Genomic DNA, 23974 nt, shown 5'->3' with positions numbered 1-23974 from the left:
CAAGGGTCATAGCAGTCCCCATTGCTAGTGGTAACTGACTCATCTACAGGCAAAGGTGTTGCTCTGGTTTAGAGAAAAAAGGAGTCTCTTAACTGAAGAGAAAGGAAAAAAAACCCTCAGTGGTTCATGCTGAGTGACATAATACGTTTACTTACACAGCACAATGGACTCAGTACTTTAGCCCCAGCTCAGGTACTGGAAGCTAGATCAGTGCAGAGTCTGAGCAGGCTAAATAGTTTTGCAGAATATGTCATGTGTTTGTCCAGAGTTAGCTCAGGTATTTACAACGCTGCTGTGCTGTGTGGCCATGATATGCACCAAGAGACATCTCACTTCACTTCTGCATATTAAAACTAGGAGTCTAGTTTAAACCAGCAGCCTAGGCTCCCTCTGCACTCAATGGACAAAAATTTGAAACAATGTGACTGCAATGCCAGAGTACCAACTATAGCAAATGAATGAATTTTCAGTCCCAGAGGAGTTAACAGCCAGTGTTAACTGAAAATAGAAAGCCTATGGACTCCAATTGGAGCTACACTCGCCACAAAAATACCAGAACCAAACCTAGAAGATGACAGAGCCCCAAACAACTGACTCAGCTGGTGTCAGCTATGTAAAAGGGCTTCTCAAACCTTTTCAGACTAGTAAAGGCACATCAAGATTTGAACTAAAGAGTGCACAGTGGTACAACACACAACTTCTTCTGACTCACCTACTCAGAAGCCCAGGAGCCAATTTACAGGCAGATTAAATAGGCAGGTCACCTGTGGCCCCAGTCCAGACTGTGACTGCTCCTTTCCAGTACACACTTGAGTGTCTGTCTATATGCACTCACATATTTATATTCATAAATAAAGAAATGCTATACTGTATTTATTCCCACCCACTTGTGTCTGTATCCTATTTTGTACAGGAAAAATTGTAGGAGTTGATGGTGAACTGATAAAAGCAATCGAGGCAACAGCCCAACTGTTTGACATATCCCACAAATAATGTATATTTAATTTGAAATGTTCTTATATATAAATGATACACTAAAAATAACACCCAAATATTCAACATAAATAAGTTTTTATAAAAAAAATAAATGTTTGTTACATCTTCCTCCGTAAATTTCACTGAATAGTACATAAGCTATTTCATGCAGGAGCTGAGAAATTTTCCTCCCACTTCTTTTGGAGCAATCTTTAAGGAACTCTGGGTTTTCAGAACCCTAAAAATCAAACCAATAATTCTTTTCTTATTTCTTTCCTCCTGCATTGCTTCTTTTGTTTCAGAAACAAAACAAAAAAGATACACATTTTGTTAATTAAAATTCCTTTTTTTTTTTTTTTCTGTAAGAATACTGGCTATTGTTACTTTCTAAAATAATCCTTTGTGGATTTAACAAATGTCAGGATTCTGCACCAGCATTCTTGTTTAGAGAGCTCTACAAAATTCAATTAGAATAGAAGCAACCCACTAAGCTGAGCAAATGAGTTATTTGAATACATTTTGTTACATCTGCCTATTATGTAGTGCATCAAAAATAGTTGACTCTTTTCTTAATTTTATAATGCAAGCCATTAGTTAATGTTTTAATAAAGTTTAGCTAATAAGCTTTTTTAAATTTTCTCTACAGCTACCCTTATTCAGTCCCTCCAGTTTAATAATCTTAATATCTCTGTGTTTATTTTAGATTCATGGTCACTTAATACACTGATGAGTTCAGTTGTTCAGTTCTGTATGCATGAAAAGAGAGGAAAAATGTTCTCCAAGAATGAATGTGACAAATGAGCATATGAGAACATTTTTTCCCCGTAAATATTTAGAGAATGCTTTAAATTTTAATTTAAACCTTTTTTTACTCTATGAAATGTGATACATAGCAGAAAGGTACAGACTGCACAGCTAAACTATTGGTGTCTTCTAAAGGCACCTCCTGTCTTTGCTTATACCCATGCAAATATGTAGCTATGCCATGAACCTCTCTAGATTATCATTAAATTTGGTTTCATAAAAGTGTGCCAGGTAAGCACAGCAATCAGTTGAGTTGTGCACCAATTTGATTTAAAATAATTTATACTTAAGATAAGATCATAGTTAGAATATTGTTTTTAGGAGAAATGTATTATTGATCAGGAGTAAAGACAAAAACCTTAATAAAATGCTAAGCTCTTTAGCTGGGATGATGAAAACCAGCTTTGATATGAGCTACTTGGTCTTTTGCCAAAAGCCAACCAAAATTTACAATAGATGAAGACTTCAGAATGAGGAAAGAGATGTTACTTTAAAGACCTTAATCTACCATGCTGGATAAATGACACAAAAGTCTGGTTTCCCACATCCACATAGTCTAGTCATCAGACTGCTTTTTTCAAGTCCCAGACTAGAGGCAAATATGAACAAAACATAAGAAAATAAAAATGGCCATATCAGGAAAAAACAAAGATCCAATTATTCAGTATCCTCTCTGTCAGCACAGCTAATACCAATGCCTAGGAAACATATGTAAGAAAATAAAAGTATAGAAAGGAACACCTTTCTTTTGCTGACTGCTGGTTTAGAGGCTGAGTTAGAAGTTTTTGTGTCAAATTGCCATTGCTAGATCAAACCCAACTCATTTTGTCTAATCTCTTTTTGAGCCAGTGTATACATCAGCTCCATGCAGTATCATATAGAATGGGTCCCTTAGTTTATATTTGTACTGTGAATTACTTCCTCTTGTTTGTTTGCCTGGTAACTGTCTGCAATGCTCTAGTTCTTGCATTGTGGGAACAATTAATAAATCATTCTGTAGTCACTGTATTGCTGATTTTACAGCCCTCAATCATTTCCTTCAGTCATTTTTTTTCTGAACTGAAAAAATCCTGTTCCATATTCTTCATCATCCCTGCTGCAATCTCTTCCTACTTGCTTTAGCTCTGTGTCCTTTCTGAGGCTGTGGGGCCATTAGAGGTGCATACATCAGAATAATGATGTATTCTGTGCTGCTTTGTTATATTATTTTCCTAAAAATTGTAGCTTCGTATTTGGGGGAAAAAAAGGCCATAGGAATTTGAGTGTGGAGTCAAAACAGAGGGGATAAAACATTAAACCACAACTTCAGTTTGGGATGACTAAATAAGAAGTGAACTCTTATTTTTTTTTACAACTTCTAAGCTGTAAAGAGTGATGAAAATATTTCTTTTCTATTTTGGAAAGCCTTGAAACAAAAAAGTCTGTGTTCAGACAGTGACCAGCTCTGAGTGCTTGAACCAGGGATCTCTGCTTCTTTCAGCATACAGTGTTTGACTCAGGTACTATGTTTGCTTTCTGTTGCATCCAGAATGACTGAAGTGTATCAGATAATCCCATTTCAAGTTCATGTATAATTGACACAGACAGAAAATGATGAACTTGGACCATTTTAAAAAATGAAACTATAGAGAAAAATGGAAAACTTTTTTTTGGCCTTCATAAATAGGAAAATCTTTGAGTGTAGGTAAAATTTTGTTAAGGGTTTAAGGAAAATTGGTGGCCAAGATGTCAGCAAACAGCTAAATCGATCTGTCAGAGGAAGCCAGCAATCACATATGGAGAGAGAACTTAAATGTTAGGTGAAGATCATATACAAGTGAATGATAAAACAAAAGCAATTGCTTCCTAGTGGGAATCCTATGGTGCACACCAACAAATAACAGAGCCAAATATATATATGGAAACTGAAAACACCATAAAACACAGGAAAATACCTCAATCTGTAGTTTGATATAGATTTTACAGTTACTTTCTACATGAGACTAGGAGAAATCACTGATCTTCACTGCCAAATTTCAATTGGAAGGGAAGAAATATCCGATTCATGCAATTCAGCATAGCCAGACAGTGAACTAAAAGATTGACTGTAGCCATGTACCCAGAAAATCCTTGGCCCAAATAACATAAAGGAACCTGTAGACAAAAACCCTAATGCCTTCAGAGGGATGGCGATCCTAATGAAAATCTGAAGGGACCTAAGGTCTGAATAGCTATTTACTAGATCTGCACCTTAGGAAAAGGATTTTTGATATAGGCAAGTACGTGAACAGACCACTTGGAAGACAGATAATTGGTGCAGTAGTTTTCATTTTGAATTCAGTATGTCCAAGGATGGGATTTCTTATAGAAGAGGAACAATTTAAAACAGAAAAAGTTAACTGTGAAAGGAAATGTCAGCAGTCATGTGGAAATTGGGAACATGGGGAAATTTGCAACAATTGCAGGGGAAAATACACTGAGCACACTGCTGAAGGTAACTTCAGAAGATTGTGCTGGGAGGGTTACCTTGTGAGATTTGAAGAGCCTCTGAAGAGTTCAGAATTTATCCTTTTGAATTGGGTGAAGCTTGCAGAGAATTGTACCTATTTTTCTTACAGAAACCACAGAGGCTTTGGTTATATTTTGGACTCCTAACCAAATGGCCAGATAACACACATAACTGATGTTATAGGAAATTAAGACCTTTTCTTCAACTGGCTAAAGCATCAAGTAATGTGGTCATTGCCTTTTCCACTGCCCTGAGTCCCTGCTACACACTCCCTGAGGTGCAGGGAAGCAGATCCTTTCAGCTGGTACCCTGACCAGCTCTGCCTGCCAGCTGAGGCAAACTCTTGGGACAGAGATCCAACAACTACACTGCAAATCACAACCTCCAGTCACTGTGAGGGAGTAAAACAGGGAGTCTTCACTCAGTAACTAAGATTTAGCAGGTCTGATACCAACTTTTTTTTTTTGCAGTGCTTTTGCAGGTATCCCTGCACATGGCAGAAGGCTTGGAACTACATGATTTTTACGGTGTCTTCCAACCCAAACTATTTCATCATCCCATGATTTTATGATTTTCTGTTAATCAGACTAATATTTTCTTTTGTTTGCTTGTGCTTTCTCACTATGGTCCTACATAGTGGCATCATATCCAAGGTTACTGCTAGAAGGCTGTTTTACATCCACTTGGAGGCTGTTTTTTAAGATGGCATCATATCTTTGATTCACAGTTTAAACTCAAACATACAAATTGTCACACAAAAGGTACCTAAACATTTTTAAATTAGGAAGACTTAGGCATTTTGTGTCATGGCTACCTCAAGAAATACCTCCTCCTTTTGTAATTACTCCATTAGAGAGTGTCAGAGGTACCTAATCTATCAAACAGAAAAGATGTGAAGAACAGGTTAGTTTTAGAAAAGGATCCTTCACTTTCTAATGTATTTCTGCTTAGAGATCAGGAATCACTACATTTTAGGGGAGTCTGTGAACCTTTCCTTCTTCCTTAGGATTTAATTTTTAGAAACAGCATTATATGAAAAGAATCCTTTAAGAAAATGTAAGAAATTTGTGGAAGATCATAGCACTAAATAAAGTTTGATCTGTGAGATACTGTATTTATAAATCAACTATTTGATTAGAAAGGATCCTTTAGCCTCAGTTTGTATCAGGCTCATTTTGACTAAAAACACTGACTTTGATTGGGCACTGGAGGGGGTGGCAGTCCAAAACACATGGCTGGAAGGCACTCCTCGGGTCATTCAGGGTGCACGTCCCTTACTTCAGGACTTTGGAATACATGAGGTTTGAGAAGACTTAGCATTTGCAGGTGGCCACACTAATGTCTTTATTTTTCAGTCTCTCATCAAGATGCATTAAATGCTCTGTGCCACCTGCCCTGCTTTCCTTGTACTTCCACACAAGTGACAAAGGTGCATTAAGCCTCAAGATCTGTTTCTTTGCTACACTCCTGTTTAGGAAGATTAATTAGTGAGAATATGGGAGAAAACAGTCAAATTCAGATTAATTGGGGTAAGAAATAATGATGCTGAAGTAAAATAATATTAGCATCGTAAGTTCTGAATATGATGAATCTGGGTAAACAGTCATGTGAAAATCAGGTTACCAGATTTCTAAAAGAGCTTTGGAGTTCAACAGCAAGGAACACATCTGTTCTTCCTCGCAACTGAGATACTTTTAGTGACCTTTTCTTTAAAAAGCTGTACTCTCAAGAATACATATTTATTATTTAACATTTTATTAAATACTTCTGCAAAATCAAAAGATAATGTATGTGCTCTGAATGTCTAAATGATGAATTTGAGAGTGGAATGAAGTTGCATTCCTGTTCCTTTTATGGTTCTCTGTCTGTACTGGCAATTTATTTTCAGAACAAATAGAAGTTACACTGTAATTATTCTTTTATGCTAACAGTTTTGGTATTGTATTAAAAATGTTTTAAAAGGAGCACATGGCATTCACTGGCATAAACACTTGTGAAATGGCTCCATTCTGCTTATGCTTCTTCACTGATACAATTTTCCACCAGTCCGTCTATACTGTATTTCTGTTACTGCAAGTTATCATTTTTATGAGCAAATACAGTACTGTTTGACAAAATAGATGGAAACAGAGAAGTCCCGATCTACCTTATCAAGATCACATTATGTAATTAATTGCCACAAAACTTGTTAATTCTAATTTAATATGACCAGATGAAGTAAAATACAATAATGTTCAGAAAAATATCAAAATATCGTGTGCTAATGTTGGGATACAACTCAAAAGGAGTGAGTTTTTCTGGCATTTTAAGAAAAAAGGGTGCAAAAAAGAGTGTATGAAAAATAAGTTTACTTATTTTAAATACATTATTAATGTTCTTGCTCATCAGGTAATATGAACAAAGGCTCAACATTCATTCAGGAAGTGGGAAGAGCACCAAGTGTGCAGAAAACCACATTTTTGTCAAAACAGCCAGAGAGCCAATGACATAACAGAGGTGCAGGTTGGGCAGAATAACTTTAGGCACTCCATACACTCTACACATCAACCATGCACAGGACTAATCTTCTAATAAAAGTTAATCCCACTGAGATCTACCCTGTCTGACAAGCTTATATTAATTTCTCCATCACTGAAAGAGTATCCCCCAAAATTTCTTTTCTGAATGTTCATCTTACATCCCTTGTTGAACTATAATAATCTAAATATTTTTTTCCATGAAGTATAGTGGTATACATGTATATGCAAACAGAGTGGGTGAGAGAGAAGACAATCCTCTTCTCTTCCCATAATAAAGTTCTTCATTTCCCCTCTTTTATGTAGACAAAACACTTTGTTCACATGCTCCATTGTTTTCTAGCCACGGAACAACCATGTACCCCAAACTTGAGGGCCTAAAACTGTAAAAGAGGTATTTTTACCCAAAAGAGAGATCATTTACCTAGTTTATAAATATGCAAGGCTGTATTTTGTAATGGAGCAAAGGAATTTACTCAAAAATGATGTATAAATAGGTATTAATAATACACTCCTTGCCATGCTCTATCCACAGCTGAGAACATAATTTTCTAGTTTTTCTTCAGTCTAAATGCTATCTGTGCATCTAGCTTAGCTGTGAGAGTGAAAGGAAGAGAAGTAACTTGGTGAGGAGCAAAACTGAGCTAGGACAAGAAGATGAATCATGAAGGATGTTGAAATTCAGGACACTGAGGTTAAATTTATGGACATGAAAAGCGAGGAAGTCTGTCAGAGCAGTAGGTAGGGAAAATTATTTTTAATTGCCAAGTACATGAGGGTGTGCCGACAGACAGGAGAAACCAAAACCTGTTGGGCTGCAGGACAGAGCTCTACAGCATAACAACAGAACTTGATTACTGGTGGGAAATGGTATTACTATAAAATCAAGTTTGCCTTAAAAAATTCATTGCTTGTAATTTTCTCTGCAGGCAGGCCAAGACTAATCTCTTTTTGCTCAATATCAAGTCTCATCGTTTCTGTGTCTGTCATATTCCTTCCCAGTAAAAATAAGTACTCTGCGCTTATGAAGCTAAGCAAGGATCTACAATTAAGTCCTGAAGAAAGTAACAGGAAAAAACAGCTCCAGAAATAATCAATGGTGAAGTCGTTAATTTAATTTGAATTAATTTAATTTAATTTAATTGTAGTCATTCTTTCAATTGATCTTCTTCCTGCTTAGGGCTTAGGCTTTTGCAAAACAAAGCTTTGGTGTGTTTTCAATCTGGTAAAGAGTGGGTGGAAGTAATAGTCACCATTATGAAATCATTTCCATGCCTTCATGTAAACTCACTCTTCTTTCTTGGAGCACTTCTATGGTCTTCTTCACTCATGACTGAAATGTATTAAATTTTGCACATGATCTGCATATATATAGAGGGGGACCTGTAGATGGTCCCTGAAGCTGTCTCTTGACAGATCAGAAGAAAAAAGTTCCATATCCCTTTAATGCCAATTTATTACAAAATAAACTGAAGCACTACCACAATGCAGAAGAACTTGCATGGAAGAGTCAGAAATCAAGCCATTGCTTGGCTTCCAGAGAAAGCGTAAGCATAGGCACTGTTACGTGGTGACTTTCTCATCATGTCTCAGTTGGGAAGCTGGGAATGGAGTTCAGTTAGAATAAAATCTATCACATATATAGAATACATCACTTTTGACCAAGAGAACTACAGAAATTAGAAACAGAGGACTCTGTTAATCCAGCTACCCACTGCCAATGCCAGACCAAGTGTGTATACTCTCAGGAAGCCCACTCAGGAGAGGACCAAAAATTCTATCAGCATGAAGCTATTAGTTTCTTTACGTTGCACAAATTGCATTTTTAAAAATAACTCAGCCTTTCTACACTATACTATTAATTGTTATGTTAGGAAGATATTAATTCACTGGCTTCACTTACACAGATTTGGCTTTAAATTTGGCTGAGAGCCCAGTTCATGGCACAGTCCCTCAGAAAGACTTTGCAAACTTGATGACCAAATACCCAAGCCAACTCCCACATCCAGCTGGCGATTCTGTGCTTAGCCCAGAAAAATGACAGTGATGGTGAGAAAAGCTCCATTTCAGGACTGAAGTATACCACCAATATTGATTATCCTGTCGTGGTGCACCAAGAACCCAGCAGTGCCCAGTGCTGCAGCCAGGCAGGGTCACTGCAGCTGCCCAGCACAAAAGCCAGGGATGTAATTCCTAGGTAACCCCTACTAAAAGGTTCTTATACAGCTGTGCTCTCTGCCTCTATGGACGTTCTTCTCTTCTTACCAACTTTACAACCTATGAAACATTTTCATTTACATTCCATGGTAGATAGCAGTCTTAAAGGAATTCACTTCCTATGGGTTTAATGAAAACAAGGAGGCTGAGCTCAGGTGGGACTGTGCCAGTCACCATTTGCACAGCTCATCTCCCACAAGAGGGCATGTGGGAGGGAAATAAGAGACCTCCATGGATTTAGGAGGTTTGAACAAGAGCTGCAGTATGCTGAGTAAAAGATGTGATATTATTGTTCAGATGAGAGATGTAGCTTCCAATGCTTCTAATATTTGTAGAACAACTGAAGTTAGGAAGAAATGAAAAACTTAAAGTAGGTATATAGAGAATACATATACATGTATATATGTGTGTTTGTTATAAATCTGTGACAGAAGTGTGTACCTCTCAAACATTTAAATCAGGAATGCTTTATTTGAGACTGTTGAATCTAAATTTTTTCAAAAGAATCAGACATTTTCTCTCTCATTTTTTGTTACAAAAGCAAAAGAGATACTTGAAAAAGACACTTTAAGACGTGTGTTAAGGTGACACAAAAATCCAGATGAACTTTTAAATCAAAATAAAAAGAGAATTTAACACAGCTGTCTTATTTTTTTAATGCATTAAGCATGGCTTTGTGAAACTATAATCTCATTTTCTGTCCCCAACAAGGCAGTGATTTTCAATTACTATTTTTGCTTATTAGAAATGACATTTTTTATTATTAATTTTAATATGAATTATTTAATAATCAATATTAAAACAAAAAGGGGATACATTAACAATAAATATTTACTGAGCCCAAACAACAGCAGAAAGTTAATTAAGTCTTACAAGAAATGGGGAAGAAGAAAGCATAACACTGAGGAAAGAAAAGGAATTGCTGTCTGAGCTGCTCATGTACTCTGCTTTCTCAGGATTGCCCTGGTCACTCCAAGCAGTCCTACACAATTCTCCTTCACAAAAGCTTTTCTCTTTTGCTATAATTTTCCCCAGCTGTGAGTCTTCCTCTAACTCCCTTGTTCCTGATTCCCACACTCTAATGTGCAGCCAGAGCCATGCTGTCATTTAGTCCCCTCCTGTGTGTGCCTTCTTCTCCCTCTTTCACTGATATAATTGCTGAATTTCTCCGTACTCCCTTCACCTCTTGACTTTCTTGCACATTACAGTCCACTTGCTGCCTCCTGCTGTGGTTCATCCTCACCAATCACTTCTGCTCTCAGGCTGTGGCTCATCTTTGTTGAAAGTCTTCTCAACAGGCTCCCTGCTACCAGCCACAGACCCTGAGCCCTTCATCCTGGACCTGTACACTTTTACTAGTCAGATATACCTTCCTTTGATACCAGTATTATCCTGTATTAGTAAGTTCCATTCATACTGATTTAAGACCCATGTCTTAAAGAACTGTTTTCATAGAACAGTTGGTAGAAGGGCTTCTTCTTAATATTTTTAATTATCAAGTCTTTTTTTCTAAAATCTAGAAAATTCCTAGGAGGTCATTGTTTTCATATCTGATATCATGTCAAGGATACTTACTTTTAGTGAGATCCAAACTCTCTGTGCTAAAAACAAAAAAGCAACCAAATATGTTCACATCTTTGGTGTTTAGATGCTGGACAGACATGCCATAACTCAGGATGAGAGATGGAGGAAAAAAGGGCTGAAGGTGGAACTGGAAAATGCAGTTAACTCTTCTAAAGGGAAGGAACTTAAATTAGCTAAAAATGGCTAACTAACCACCTACAAAGTATTTTCATATGAAAACAGAATTCTTGGTGATATGCCAAAAATTTAAATGGAAAATAAGTTCAAGGATTTTAATGAGTTTTACCTGTGTTGTAACTGACTGTGCTTTCAACCACTTCTATCCTGTCCACACACACACACACACACACACAGACATATATAAGTAAAAGAAAAAAGTTAGGGAACACAAAGCTATAAATCAGAATAACAAATGTGGAAATAGAGGCTGCAATAGGATTTATATGCAGGTATGTATTATAAGTACATTGATCTGCCATCTACCTTATCTTCCTGCATTTAATTATTTTTGTGGTCTACTTATTCACATGTAGATGAAATTAACCAAGGCATTATAAAATTGTAAGGAGTTATGGATGGTGCACACAGACAAATAAATCCTCCATCATGTAGTGGTGACTGCACAAAACTAATTTTCTCAGGCTATATTTAAAGTACCAGAAACTGCAATCATTTTATTTATCCTTATAGATATAACCTTAAATGATCATAAGACTGAGAGAGCTTTAGAGGTCTTTCCAGAAGGAGACCTTCAGGTTCCTTTCCATATACACTGCGTATCTTCAAATTCCAGATGAGTATAGGATGACACTAAGGTCAAATGAAATGACAAAAATTTTCTTTCTTAATCCTGAAGAGCTCAGAATATGCAACTTGGACAAAACTGACACATGCTTAGATTCATCGCCCCGCTGAGAAGAGACAAGCATGGTTGTAAAATCCAGGATCCAGCTCAAACCATCTGAAAAAAATTCCTTTCAAAATTGCAAAGAATTCTTTTCCCAGTAGGGTTCTGTTCAACAATTCACATAACCAGCCAGCACACTGCATTAAAGCATTTGCTTACATGGAATAGCAAAAGGCATGCAAGTTAATGACTTCTACTGAGCACTGAGCACATAGACTTCTTCATACGAAAGCTGCTGAAGTGACTGATCTGTGTATTTGCATGCAGCCTGACCTCTGATGAGTGCCTGCTGCTGGCACCTGGCTTCAGCAGTGCAGTAACAGAACACAAGGAGTCTCAGCCTGCACTCTGCTGAGAAGTGGTGCTCTTGAAGGTAACTCCTATGGCTCTTCAGCCACAGATGGAACAGCACAGGCAACAGTTCTCTCCAGACTTTTATGTGCATTATTTAACTGCAAGTAAGCTGCAAGATACTTAATTGCAAGTAATTTTCTAAGCTTCTTGGCATTTCTGTCCTTTTCCTGATGAAGGCATGACTTTGGCTATTGATAAGGTGGTCAAATTAAACCACAAACTGTAGCAATGGCACAAGTGACAGACATGAAGAAGATTCATCTAGTTCTTGTCCCTTAGTGGTCTTACCAAAGAAAGAGAGCAGAAGAGGAAACAGGGTTGCTTTTTTGTGAAAAGTGGATTCACATGTCTTCCCCCACTTTGTGGGCATCAGAACTCCTCAAGTGAACTACTGGACTTCAGTGGAGCTACTCATATGCTTATTAGTAATCACTATACTTAGCTAATTTCCAACATACATAAATAATAATAAAATTCAGAAATAAAATCAAAATTTCTTTAAAGCAGCAAACAACAAAAAGTCTGCCCAAACCTTTTTCTTCCTTCAAGTTACCCAGATTCATACAAACTAATTTTATTTGCATCCTCTAGACAGGAGCTCAATTTTCAGTCACTAATGCAACTCATGGTATGCAGAGATTAGGACCAGAAAGTTTTCAGTTGCCTACAAACTTGACCAAGGAATGGACCAAACGCTTCCTCTGTAGATAGGTCCAAGAACAGCAGGGAGGTCAGCATTACTACTGAAACAAGAGGACATAGCAACTGAGAAAGATTGACAGAACAAGGAGATATAGCTGGTAGCAGGGAGAAATGCTTTGTCCTGTTCAAGAAAAAGAATGTTTTGGTGAAGCAGGCAATGCTTCTCACTAGACCTTCAAATTCAATGGTATTTTTCTGATGTTCATATATCCTAGCATATTTCTATGCTGTATTAAAAAAAAAAAAAAAAGTAGAGTATTGCCTTGCTAGAACATGTAATTTACAAATTTTAGAATATCTAAAATAGAGTTTCTATAGAACTCAGTTTTATTTTTTTAAGGTGTTACTATGTTTTCTTTTCTACATAAATAGTTAAATTGGCAGTGCCTTAACACTGCGCGTTACACACAAAATATTGCATTAATTTTAAATTTTCAAATATATTTAAGATATCCACCTCATTAAAAAGTCAGTAATGCTGGTAACTATTAATTAATTTAGTTAATCAGAGGGAAGTAATTTTTCCTTCACAGTACAAATTTGTTCTTGACAGGTCTTACTGCAGCAAATAGTTACAAGAACAGTACTTATTACTGTGAATATTTTCAATTAAGTCTCAACATGGTTTCATAGACTGAGCTAAAAATAATTTTTGCTGGCACCACATTCTAACCAGACAAGGGCAAACCCAAAATATTAGAGTACTATAGTTACAAAAAGAATAAAATCTGATTGTAACTTTTGGAGCAGAGATTTAATTAGTATAAGAAAACGTATCTAGTTTAACATTTCATATTGGAATGAAATGATCATGACAGTAAAAAGTGAAAGTCATTCACACAAACACTTGCAAGCACAGAAAAAACTCCTAGAAGTAGTATAGAAGAACAACCCCCCTCGCACTGTTAAGGAAACAATGTTTTGATTACTTTACAAAAAAAATGTAAGACTGCTAAAAAAGTATCACCCAAAGCATCTTTTTATCTTATACAGATACACAAATAACCATGCACAAGTTATTTAGGTGATGAGGAAAAAGGTACTTTTTTGCATTTGTTATGGGGCAATTCACCTTTTCCTAGATACACTGTTTGCAAACAACTTTAATGTTTTCATCCTTCTATGAAATGTTCTCAGGGACATTTTTTTGCTTCTTAATATACCCCCTGAGCAGGCAAAGAGAGTTCAACTGAACTCTCATATGCCTAACAGTATTAGAAAAAATCCTATCATGTTGTTCAAGCAATACTCAAAAGGCAATAATAAAACCTGTACTGACATTTAAGACAAAACTTGGAGGAATTCCTCAGTTGTAAACTACCAAAATATAAAATACTGTTTCAAAAATACACAGCTCACCATTGCACTCTTTGAGCTAGATTCTCATGTTTCTACGTAATTTAGATGCACTTTGGGAAGTCTTTAATCTATCCATTTCCTTACTATCCATTGCCAAAGCATTAAGTGTTTGTAAAGGGTAAGGATGTGTTTTACTTTCTCAAACTTCAAAAAAATTAAAACTTTAACCTGGAGTTCTCCAATAGCACAATTAATAAGCACAATGTACAATCCAGAAGGACAGAAAAAATAATTTCCCAAAATCCTTTTTGTTGTGCTAAAATAGAAAGTAGAGTATTGACAAGTTTTAGGTTTATATTATGGCACTCCATTGACTTCTGCTAGTCCCACATAATGTCTCTTTCCTGTTCTTTTCTTATCCTTCCCTGTGTTTGTCTCACTTCTCTACACAGACTGCAAAGTCACATATGAATGAAAAGCAGTTTAATATTGGATACAAGTCCCTAAAATGCACAGGAATCTGTCATCTCATTCCAAAGTAATAAAACTGGAAAATCCTGATCGTAGCCCCTGTGGTACATAAGTTCCTCAAATTCAGTGTTTTTATACTAATTTTCCTTCAAATTTTGATTCTGTACAATTTGAGAAACAACTGACTTGCCACCATGGAGATGGCAGGGACCTATCCTATACATCAGCATTCAGAAAACAGAGGTCCTGCACATTCTGCCTCAGGGACAATCTGGAAGCTTTAAAAAATGCAGCTGCAGAACCTGGCTCAAGAAATGTCGTTTTGACTGCTGCTTTCTTTTATTATGTCACTAGAGAAGCAGACACCAAATGTCTCTCTCAGGTTGCAACTAACCAAGATGTATCTGTGATTGGAGATCTGTGTTCAGAGCACCCTCCCTTTCTGAAGGAAAATAAAAAGTTTCCCAGTTTCTTGGAGAGTACCTGGTATACACCATCCGGCACATACCTGAGATGCACTATTTTGCAAATTTAAGTTTTTGCTAGCACCCAAAAAAAAGGAAAAGGATGATCCAGTATGACAAATAAAGCACGGATAAGAGGGTAGGCTAGTAGGGTAACTTGATTGTGAGCAGATGGTTCAGCGTCCCAATCAAATGGTTGCTTGTGTATTTTTGGGGATTCATCAATGGTACACCTAACTAATTTCAAGTTACTCTGTTAATGTAATTACTCTTGTAAGAGTTCTCTGCTAAGAGTTTACTGTTAGTGGCACATGTAAGTTTTGGGTGATAGCATCATCACACTTGTTCCATGGAAGACCACACCAGCCTAAAGAGTCTGGAGATGCACAGCAATTCAATGCAGGAAAATGCCTGGAAGTATGAAGAGCACAGCTGTATTCTCGGCACCTGCATGATTTCCCACGAGCTGTACATCCTGTGTGGTGTTTAAAAGCAGAAGTTCTGTAACTTTTCCCTCCCTGTTTTATGCTACGGAGACCATGGATTGCTCATATTTATAATGCAGACACAGCAGCCAGCTTAAATGGGCAACAGGAGAGTGCAGTCAAACTGAACTTCTTTAAGACAGCAACATCCAGGTAACTGGGATACCAGTCAAGGCCAGAGAGCTGTTTTGAATTAGTCTGCACAGCATGCCTCTTTTACCACCTTTTCATGATCTTTTACTTTCTGGCAATTATTCTGTGCATTCACTTCTATCCTTAGAAAGAGAATTCCATTCATCAAAGGGTTATTAATAGTATTATTGATAGCATGCGTAGTGTTAAAGACATAAATTCAATATTAAGATGCAACTTGCCAAAAGGCATTTGATACTGCATTCCATTTAAGTACAAGGAAAGAAATCCTGTATTATGATGAAATGTTAAATTAAAAAAAGATGCAGCCTTAATGAATCTGTAAATATAACTGTAATATTTGTTTATTTTTGGTGCGCAAACCATGTCTCTGATTACTGTTCAACAGCAAAGTACTCCAGCCCTCTTCCTGCTGGCCTTTGGAGATCTGAAGTGAATTTCCCTTCACAGCAGTGTTATGTAGTGATGATGGTTCACAGAGCAATGGATAGAATATTGTCCTTCTAGAACAAAACAAAGAGTATTCATTGAGGTGACTGTGTACGAAATTGACAAAACTAGAAAAATTATTTAAACTGAGAAAAAAACCCAACTGAATTTTCTTCCTTGAAGTATAAACTACATTTATACACAGAACTGTAACTACAGGTAAGTATCCCAGACATTTCAGGGAAAGTGAAAACTGAATAATCGCCAAGGTATGAGAACGCCCTATAAAGTTCTTCTTTTCACTCTCAAGTTTCAGTATAATGAAATCAGAGCCCTCTTTCAAAGAATAATGAACAAGAAATTCTCATCTATTACATCACATGTTAACTAAGGGATTATAAAATCCCAAAAGGAGCTTTTAAATGGAAACTTTCTTAAGGAAAGCCTAAATTTTTCCTTATGTAACAACACAAAAAACCTCAGATCTTGTTTACTGCAAAAACAGAAATAAACCAGCTTTATAGTTTGGGGTTTTTTATGAGATGTATATTTTTTTTAGCAGGGATCTTATGAGAATTCTTCTGCTCTGAAAAGGAAAAATAGTTAAGCAGTATTCTTACCAAGAAAGATCACCCTACATTTCTCTCTATTTTTACCTCTAATTATGGAAAGAAAAAAATCTTGTGGAAGGTCAAGCTAAATGTTCTGATCTCACTTAGAACTTTCTCCTTTTTTTCCCCTTATTAATGAGTTCAAGTACTAATAAAAGAAACTTTCTTTTTAAGTAAAGAAACAGAAAATAATTTTTTGAATGATAAGTATAGATTTTTAATATCATAAATGCCTACAGCCAGGGTTAGTTTTACTTCTACCACAGGCAGATGGAAATCTTACAGGTGTACACCTCACAGAGTTGATAACTATATTACAGAAAAGTTTGATGAGTTATTTGTGACTGAGGCAGTATGGCTCAGTTAGTGTACATGGTCTGCACCTTTTTCCCCTAAAATTAAGCCTTTTATTCTTACTCCCTAGTCTTACCACAGGGCTTCCTTCTCATCTGCCTGGAATTTCTCTTTATATATGGCATAAGGTGTCTCCCACACTTTGTGTGTGAGAAATGTCTTCCAGAGGACTTGTACAAGATCATAGATAGCATTGGCTGGAGTTCAGTTCTGGCATCTCAGCTCTGTGTTTGTTTTCACTGCATCCATCTCTCAGAAAAGCTTTGTGAATATGCACCTACTTCCTCTACAAAAAATCTGTTGAGGAAAGCTGCATAAATTTGTACTGCCATATCTTCTTCCCTAGTATTTTCCTACATATGGAGGAAAACAATTTAAAAACAATTTAATGACATTTAAAAGGCTTTTTAGTTTGTAATTAGAGTCTATTTATTTATTAGCATACTTTTCAGAGTTTATTTAGTAAAAGCTGATTAATGCTCTTGGTAATGTATTTATTATAATGGTGCTTTCTCTTTGGTAAAGGATTCAGTTCACAATTATCAACTAATGAATAAGATAAATTTGCCTTAATCTCTTGTCAACTGCTAATCCTATACTTCTATCAATGTAATATGTGTTAATTTTGAAAGTAAATCAGATTACACATCAAGAATACTGCTGTAAGTGTAATACTACACATTAAAGCAATCTATTACATTAGCAGTCTGTCTCTGGAATAGGAGAGGAAATAAACCCCCAAACAAATGGAATGGCTTGTTTCAAATCACCTGAACTATATACATGATTTAAAAAAAAATTAAAATACACGTCCAAATTAAAAGTAGAGAATGATAATTTCAGTTGCCATTTTGTCCACATAAATTAGTTCTAGGGATAGAAAATAACTATGTCTATTATGTAAACAAATACACTTTTATTCAGTAAATTGTATGCTTACCATATACTATCCCGCTTTAGACAATGAAAGGCAATCAATGTAGCTTCTCCTTTAATTACTACGATTCCAAGTGATTAATCACCCTCTTTTTAATAGGAACCACATTGACTGTATGTGTAGTAGAAGAACGTTTTTATATAAATCAAATTTTGTATTGAGAAATGTGAAGTTTTATACCACATAAAAACCAATGTTACCAATAGATTCCCCTCAATTATTCCATAAGCTGAAGAAATTGCTCTACAGGCTGCATCATTGGCTCCTGACAGACATAACTGAGACTGTTCTACTTACTAGTACAGCACTGCAGACTTCAATTTCAATGTATAGAATCCAAAATTTGGCTTATACAAATAAAATAAAACAAAACATCACTCAAACTTTTTGCTCTGAGAGACCTACTTCTCCTACATTTCTTCTAAGATGTAGCCACAAAGCATCAAAATTTCTAAATACTTTAATCTTGTTCCACTTTGGACCTCTCCCGAATTTGTTAAAATGGAAGTGCCTTTTTTTGATGAAAACTATTGAATTCACACAATAGTAATCATCATTTTGTTGGTACTGAATCAGCTGATGTTTGTACTTTTCCTACAGAGAACTGTAGCTTCAGTAATGTATGGTGAAGTTTAACCCCAGCAAAATTGTGAAGGATGTCAAAAGATCTCATAACACTGTCTCAAAATTCCACTTTTACAGCCCTATAACTTCATGCCACATATGGCATCTTAGCAAGAGTTCTTAGGTGACATGGGGCAACATGTTGTAACAAAGCAAGTGCAGTTCAGGCAGCATCAGTTGCCCCCCAGCACCACCTGCTACATTTACGTGTGCAGGGCCCTCCAGAGTGTGGCACCTTGGAGCAGCACTCTTCACAGACACACAGCGGCACTGATTTCTATCCAAACACGGTTACACCTCTCTGCAGGCATTGCTGCACTGGTCACTCTCAAGTCATGCTGTTACTTCCTTCTGTAATCTCTTTTAATAGATTCCATCTATTGTAATCACATACCCAAAGACATCACAGGACTCAGTCTCTAAGAGCGTGCTGGACCCTGTACTGGTGACTGAACATTCATATATGATGTTTTAGTATGTATGACCCATGAAGTGCCCCAGAATCTGAAAACATACATTAAACTGCTTTGACTCTTGGATATAATCAGCCTACAAACACAACAGGTCTTGGCCAACAAAAGAAAAGACAAAACACTGACCTCGCTAGAAGAGAAATGTCAGCTAAATAAGGGAAGTGAAGGGAAGTGAAGGGAGGTGAAGGTATCTGCCTGCCAGAGACTGTGTGTGTAAATTGAAAGGGACACCTAAGATTGCATAAGAAGAAGACAGCAAAGATTTTACTCATTAATGAAATATAACTGATAATTAGGTCTGCATTTCTATAGAAGTCTGATCATCAGTTCCCTAAGGGCTGATCAGCAGGAAAACAATTTCATTCCAGATATGAATAGCTAAGACAACACTGTTAAGAATTGCACTTTGCATTCCATTTTCCTCTATAAAGAAAGCCATTTTTTCCACTAGAAAATGCCTGTGGAATCAGGACCTGAAGGTTACAACATAAACTCCTTCTAACCCATCAAATGTTAGCTTCTAGGAATGATTGCTTGAATCAAGAATATGGAGTATAACTTTAGCTATTTTTTGTAGAAAGGTACAGGAACCAGAAGTAAAACAAATTCTAATTTATGTTGCTACTCTAGTCTTCAGTATCTTGTCATTTACTAAAGTCTTATCTAAAGTAAAAGCTACCTTAAGTAAAATTACTTTTATGTCATGCTCTTTACCCATAAAACATCTGTTCCCACCTGAAAAGGACTACAGACCCGAATAAAAAATACATTTCTGTGTCTGTTTTGAGTGTCAGCTTCTTAGCAATATGGAAAATAAAAAGAAATAATATAAATAATTTGAAAGGACATTAAAAATGACCATATAAGCCATGTATTGTAAGCCTGATACACAGTCCTGAAAACAGTTATGATTACCTACTTTCAAAAAAACTTCTGGCATAGATTTCATTATAAAATATGAACGAAGAAAACCACTAAAGTAAAATTATACTTTACAAAATAATTGAAAACCGTTTCAGAGACATAGGCATTTCTACACTGATTCCCATAGGAGCACACAACTTCCTACAGAAGTAGTGTTATCTTCTGATACTGGTATGCTTTTTCAAGCCTGATATGTAAGGAGATACTTAGCCAGCCCATTGAATGATGTAGTATCTTCAGAAAGTATCTAAGAAACTTTTATACTTTGACCAGTTTCTACATGGTACCAGTACCCTGACACCTGAGTATTTCCTGCCTCTCAGTTCCAGAAAATTATACTTACAGTATGCCTACAGAAAATTAGTTTTTTGATTCCAGATTGTACCAATACATGATTCCTTGTGCAGGCACCTACCACCTGAGAAAAGGAACACGATGAGACAAACCAGAGAAATTCATAAATCCATTAAATACATTAATTGCAAGTTTTATTCCTTTGGCATTAATGTACAATGCCGGTGTCCAACATTTTCTGTAAGATGTACCAATGGATGGAAACAGAATGGTTTGGGTTGGAGGGAACCTTAAAGACCATCCAGCTACACCCCCCCTGCCATGGGCAGGGACACCCTCCACTTGACCAGGTTGCTCAGAGCCCCATCCAGCCAGGCCGTGGTAATTTCCAGGGATGGGGCATCCACAACTTCTCTCGGCAACCTGTTCAGGTGTCTCATCATTCTCATTGTGAAGGATCTGAAGACATGCTAGATATTTCTTCATGGTGTGATCTCACCCTCACCCACCCTACAGCAGACACAGCACCATGCACACACCTCATCCAGAGGCTGACATGTGGCCACAGGCCTGTTCACCACAACCAGCAATGCCTGTATGACCCACCTATTTAAACAATTCTTGTGCCTGTGTTGTAGGAGCAGCCACATGTAGCCACCAGACAGGGCCCCTTGGAGATGCTTGTTAAATAGAGCAGCAGGAGCTGGTGTGTGGTACCTGCTCTACAAAACAACCCTCAAGCCTTACCTGGATCCCTGTATCCAACCAACACGAGGGGCTTCTTCGGGAGATGGCAGCAGGAGCTGCACTGGCTGCTGTTATCAGGGCAGGCACAGGCCAGCCCTGAGCACAGGCCTGTCCCAGGGAGCATCTGAGGGAGAGGGGCTGACAGAGCCATGCAGGCTCCCCTGGCTCCTGCTGCTCTTTTAACAGCACTGAGTTACAGCTCCTCACTAAGGGTTTGTCAGAACACCCTAGTCACAGTCAGTGGGTCTAAAGACTTCCAGTACTCCTTGAGAGAATTATATTTCACATTTGTCCCTGACTTGAGCATCTGATCAGTCATTGGGCAACTGATTGGATATAACAGAGAGAAAAACTTCAACTTGAAAGTCCCAAATAACAAAGACAGCATGGTATTTAAATCAAATCTAGACCAGACACACAATACAGATTCTCTCTAGTGCTGAGACATAATTGAGCAATGTACAAAGAGCTGACATCCTTCCTTTGATAGCTCTTATGGCAAGAGAGACCAGATTAGATCACAAAAAGTAGTGTAGTGCATTGTAAATGACTTGATATTCAAATGCATCTTACCGAGCTCTGTACTATCACAGGACAAAAATTTAGATTTCTAGATGAGCAAGTGATTAATTCTTTTCCTTGTCTAACCAGACACTTCCCAGATTTGTCTAAAGGTGACTTCATCTTTTATCTGTCATTCATTTCAAAGAAAATAGAAATGTACACAAACCTGCCATTTCCATAACCTGCAAGTGAGCTGGTAAAACATAAGACTGCTGCAAAGACTGGCCTACTGACAGAGTCACCAGGGTCTGCATGATATTCAGAGCTTCCACTGTATATGTTCTTTCCCCTCTTTTTCACTCCCTCCTGTTTCATACTGCATTCAAGAAGTCACACAGTCAAGCTCCCTGCCCTCTTCTGCACTTACCCCTCCTTTTCTTTTTTTTTTTAGTTCTACTCTTTACAGTACTTTAATCCCACCCACCCCCCAAAGTTTACTTAAAAATTTACCACAGTTTCTGACTGTGCAAATCATTGTTTTGCTCCATTTTGTTGTACATTAAAACTCTTATCACTTGGGTTTGGAGAGAACTGAAAAAATCTCTTATCTGTGTTTGAATGGTGGTTAGCACAATGGAGACCTTCAGATGGGTGGGACCTCACACAGCAGGGCACTGTAAACTTCAACAGTTTTTCTTAAATACTGAGCATACAATATATCTTCTGTACACACCTTGAAATATATTACATATATGCATACTTACATAAATTTCTCAAACACTTCTTTTATATGAATGTTATTCAAATACAAGTAACTTTTTCCATGTAAAATACACTTGTCCTGTTCAGTTTCATTATTTGACATTGAGCTTTTCAGAGTGCATTATATGGATTTTCCCCACAATAGGAAGAAATAGGAAAAAAATGTGTAAGATTTTAAATGCTTTAGGCATCAAAGCAGAAAAACTCTCAATTTTCCTTGGTAGCACATTTCAGTATCCAATCTGAACTGAGAGAAACAGAAAGGAGGAAAATTTCTACTGATGGCGATTATGCTTCTAGGCTGAAAAGAAATTAATTAGAAAGCAATAAAACATTTGCACTGAAGCAATATAACATATAATTTTGTTCAGGAAAATTGTTTTGTTTCAAAATAAGGTCGCATGTTCAAAGGTGAAAAAACCTCATGATGAAATATGCAAACAGTATCTGTGACAAAAGCAAAGGTATCTTGCAACATTTCAGCAACCTTTCACAAACTGCTGTAAGGACTCCCCACAAATGCAAGTATGGCTCATGTCCGTTCCTGAAAAGCTGAAAAGTAAGGAATTAGTGTATTAAGCAGGTTCCAGTAAGCAGAAAAGAAAAGCATCAGTACAACCTGAAAAGGATCTTTGTTTAAAAAAAAACAGTTTAGTAAATGTTCACAGAAAAAAGATAATTGACCATTTTCTTCATTCCACAGAATATCGTTGATGACGCAACTTCAACAGGATCTTCAAATGATTAAACTGTAATACATAAATATTATGTACATTTAAATGGTAATGTGAGAGAGAAAAAAATCTAGTTCCTACCGGTTTGGCTGAGTTGTGATGTGCTACGGCTTTTTCTTGATAGCCCCACGATGGCGACCATCTTTGCACCAATGCTGGAGCGCCTCTTTTTGCTGCCACCACCAACAGTGCCCACCGCTGTGTCCGACTGGCTGCCGTCGTTCTTCTCCAGCGTGTACATCTCCCCGCTGATGCTGGTGCTCTTTGTCATGTTCTTTCCTGAGACGGCCATCTGTCTGCTTTGCATTTTGGATGTAAAGACACTGTCAGCCAGTTGACGGATAAACAGTGCAGACAAAGAGTAAAAAGGGGAAGACAGAAAAGGACAGGTTTCAGATGGAAGGTTTTGGGAGACTGGAGGGTAAAAGCAGCTAATCACACAGGTAGGGCTTGGTTTTGAGAGGTAAAAGGAGAAACTTTTCTAGCTTTTTGGTTGGTCCACTATTAATTTTCTCTGTTTCTGAATTTCGAGTTCTTTTACTCAGAGTTTGGATTAGAACTAAGGAGACGCCAGGCTTTTCTTCTTTACTGATGTTTATTATTTCTTATCTTTAGCACAGCTGCACAGGTTGTGCTTTCTAGTTGGCAGGGTAGAAAATGGCCCCAAGTTCTAACTTTCAAGGCCTTTTAAAGTCCAGATCAACCAATTATGAAATACCAAGTAATATGTTTTTACTTATAGCCCAATTACTAACTTTTCATGTCCTGCAGTGCGGGACTTCTGGACCAATACCATAACGCCTAGATTTATGAAGAAGAAGGAGAAAGAAGAAGACATAAATCCGCACCCAAAATCCTCCATATTGTAACCTATTATAACCTATATCCCCTAAACCTAATTTTCTACATTTCCACATATTTCACCCAGTGATATAACTTTTAATTACAAAGCAACTACCTCGGTGTTATCACACAATTTAGGAAGCTTTTCCCAGGGTTTTGGATCGAATACCGTGTACTTCTGAGGATCACTGCCTCTCAGCACTGAAAGGCTGAAATTCCCAGAACCCAGGGTTCCAACAGCCCACTGTAAAAATACTTGACTCATCAAATTTTGTTTTAAATAACAAGCTCTTACTTACTGATTGACTTAAAACTTATT

The 23974-nt window shown here is 37.1% G+C and overlaps 1 protein-coding gene across 49 annotated transcripts in view; it reads right to left on the bottom strand.

Annotated features, from left to right (window-relative positions):
• Positions 1-23974, bottom strand: part of RIMS2 (regulating synaptic membrane exocytosis 2) — a 454433-nt gene that overhangs the window by 31437 nt on the left and 399022 nt on the right. For 33 of the 49 annotated variants that reach the window (XM_039548364.1, XM_039548365.1, XM_039548401.1 and 30 more), the window contains one exon: positions 22894-23135. The exons of 14 other annotated variants lie outside the window; for them this stretch is intronic. In XM_039548364.1, coding sequence (XP_039404298.1) covers positions 22894-23135 — 242 coding nt within the window. The remainder of the gene's footprint in view (positions 1-22893; positions 23136-23974) is intronic. 2 more of the 49 variants (XM_039548402.1, XM_039548378.1) reach the window with 1 other exon arrangement.

This window comes from Corvus cornix, chromosome 2 (assembly GCF_000738735.6).
Source record: "Corvus cornix cornix isolate S_Up_H32 chromosome 2, ASM73873v5, whole genome shotgun sequence".
NCBI lineage: Eukaryota > Metazoa > Chordata > Aves > Passeriformes > Corvidae > Corvus > Corvus cornix.
This window is presented reverse-complemented; position numbering and strand designations above follow the sequence as displayed.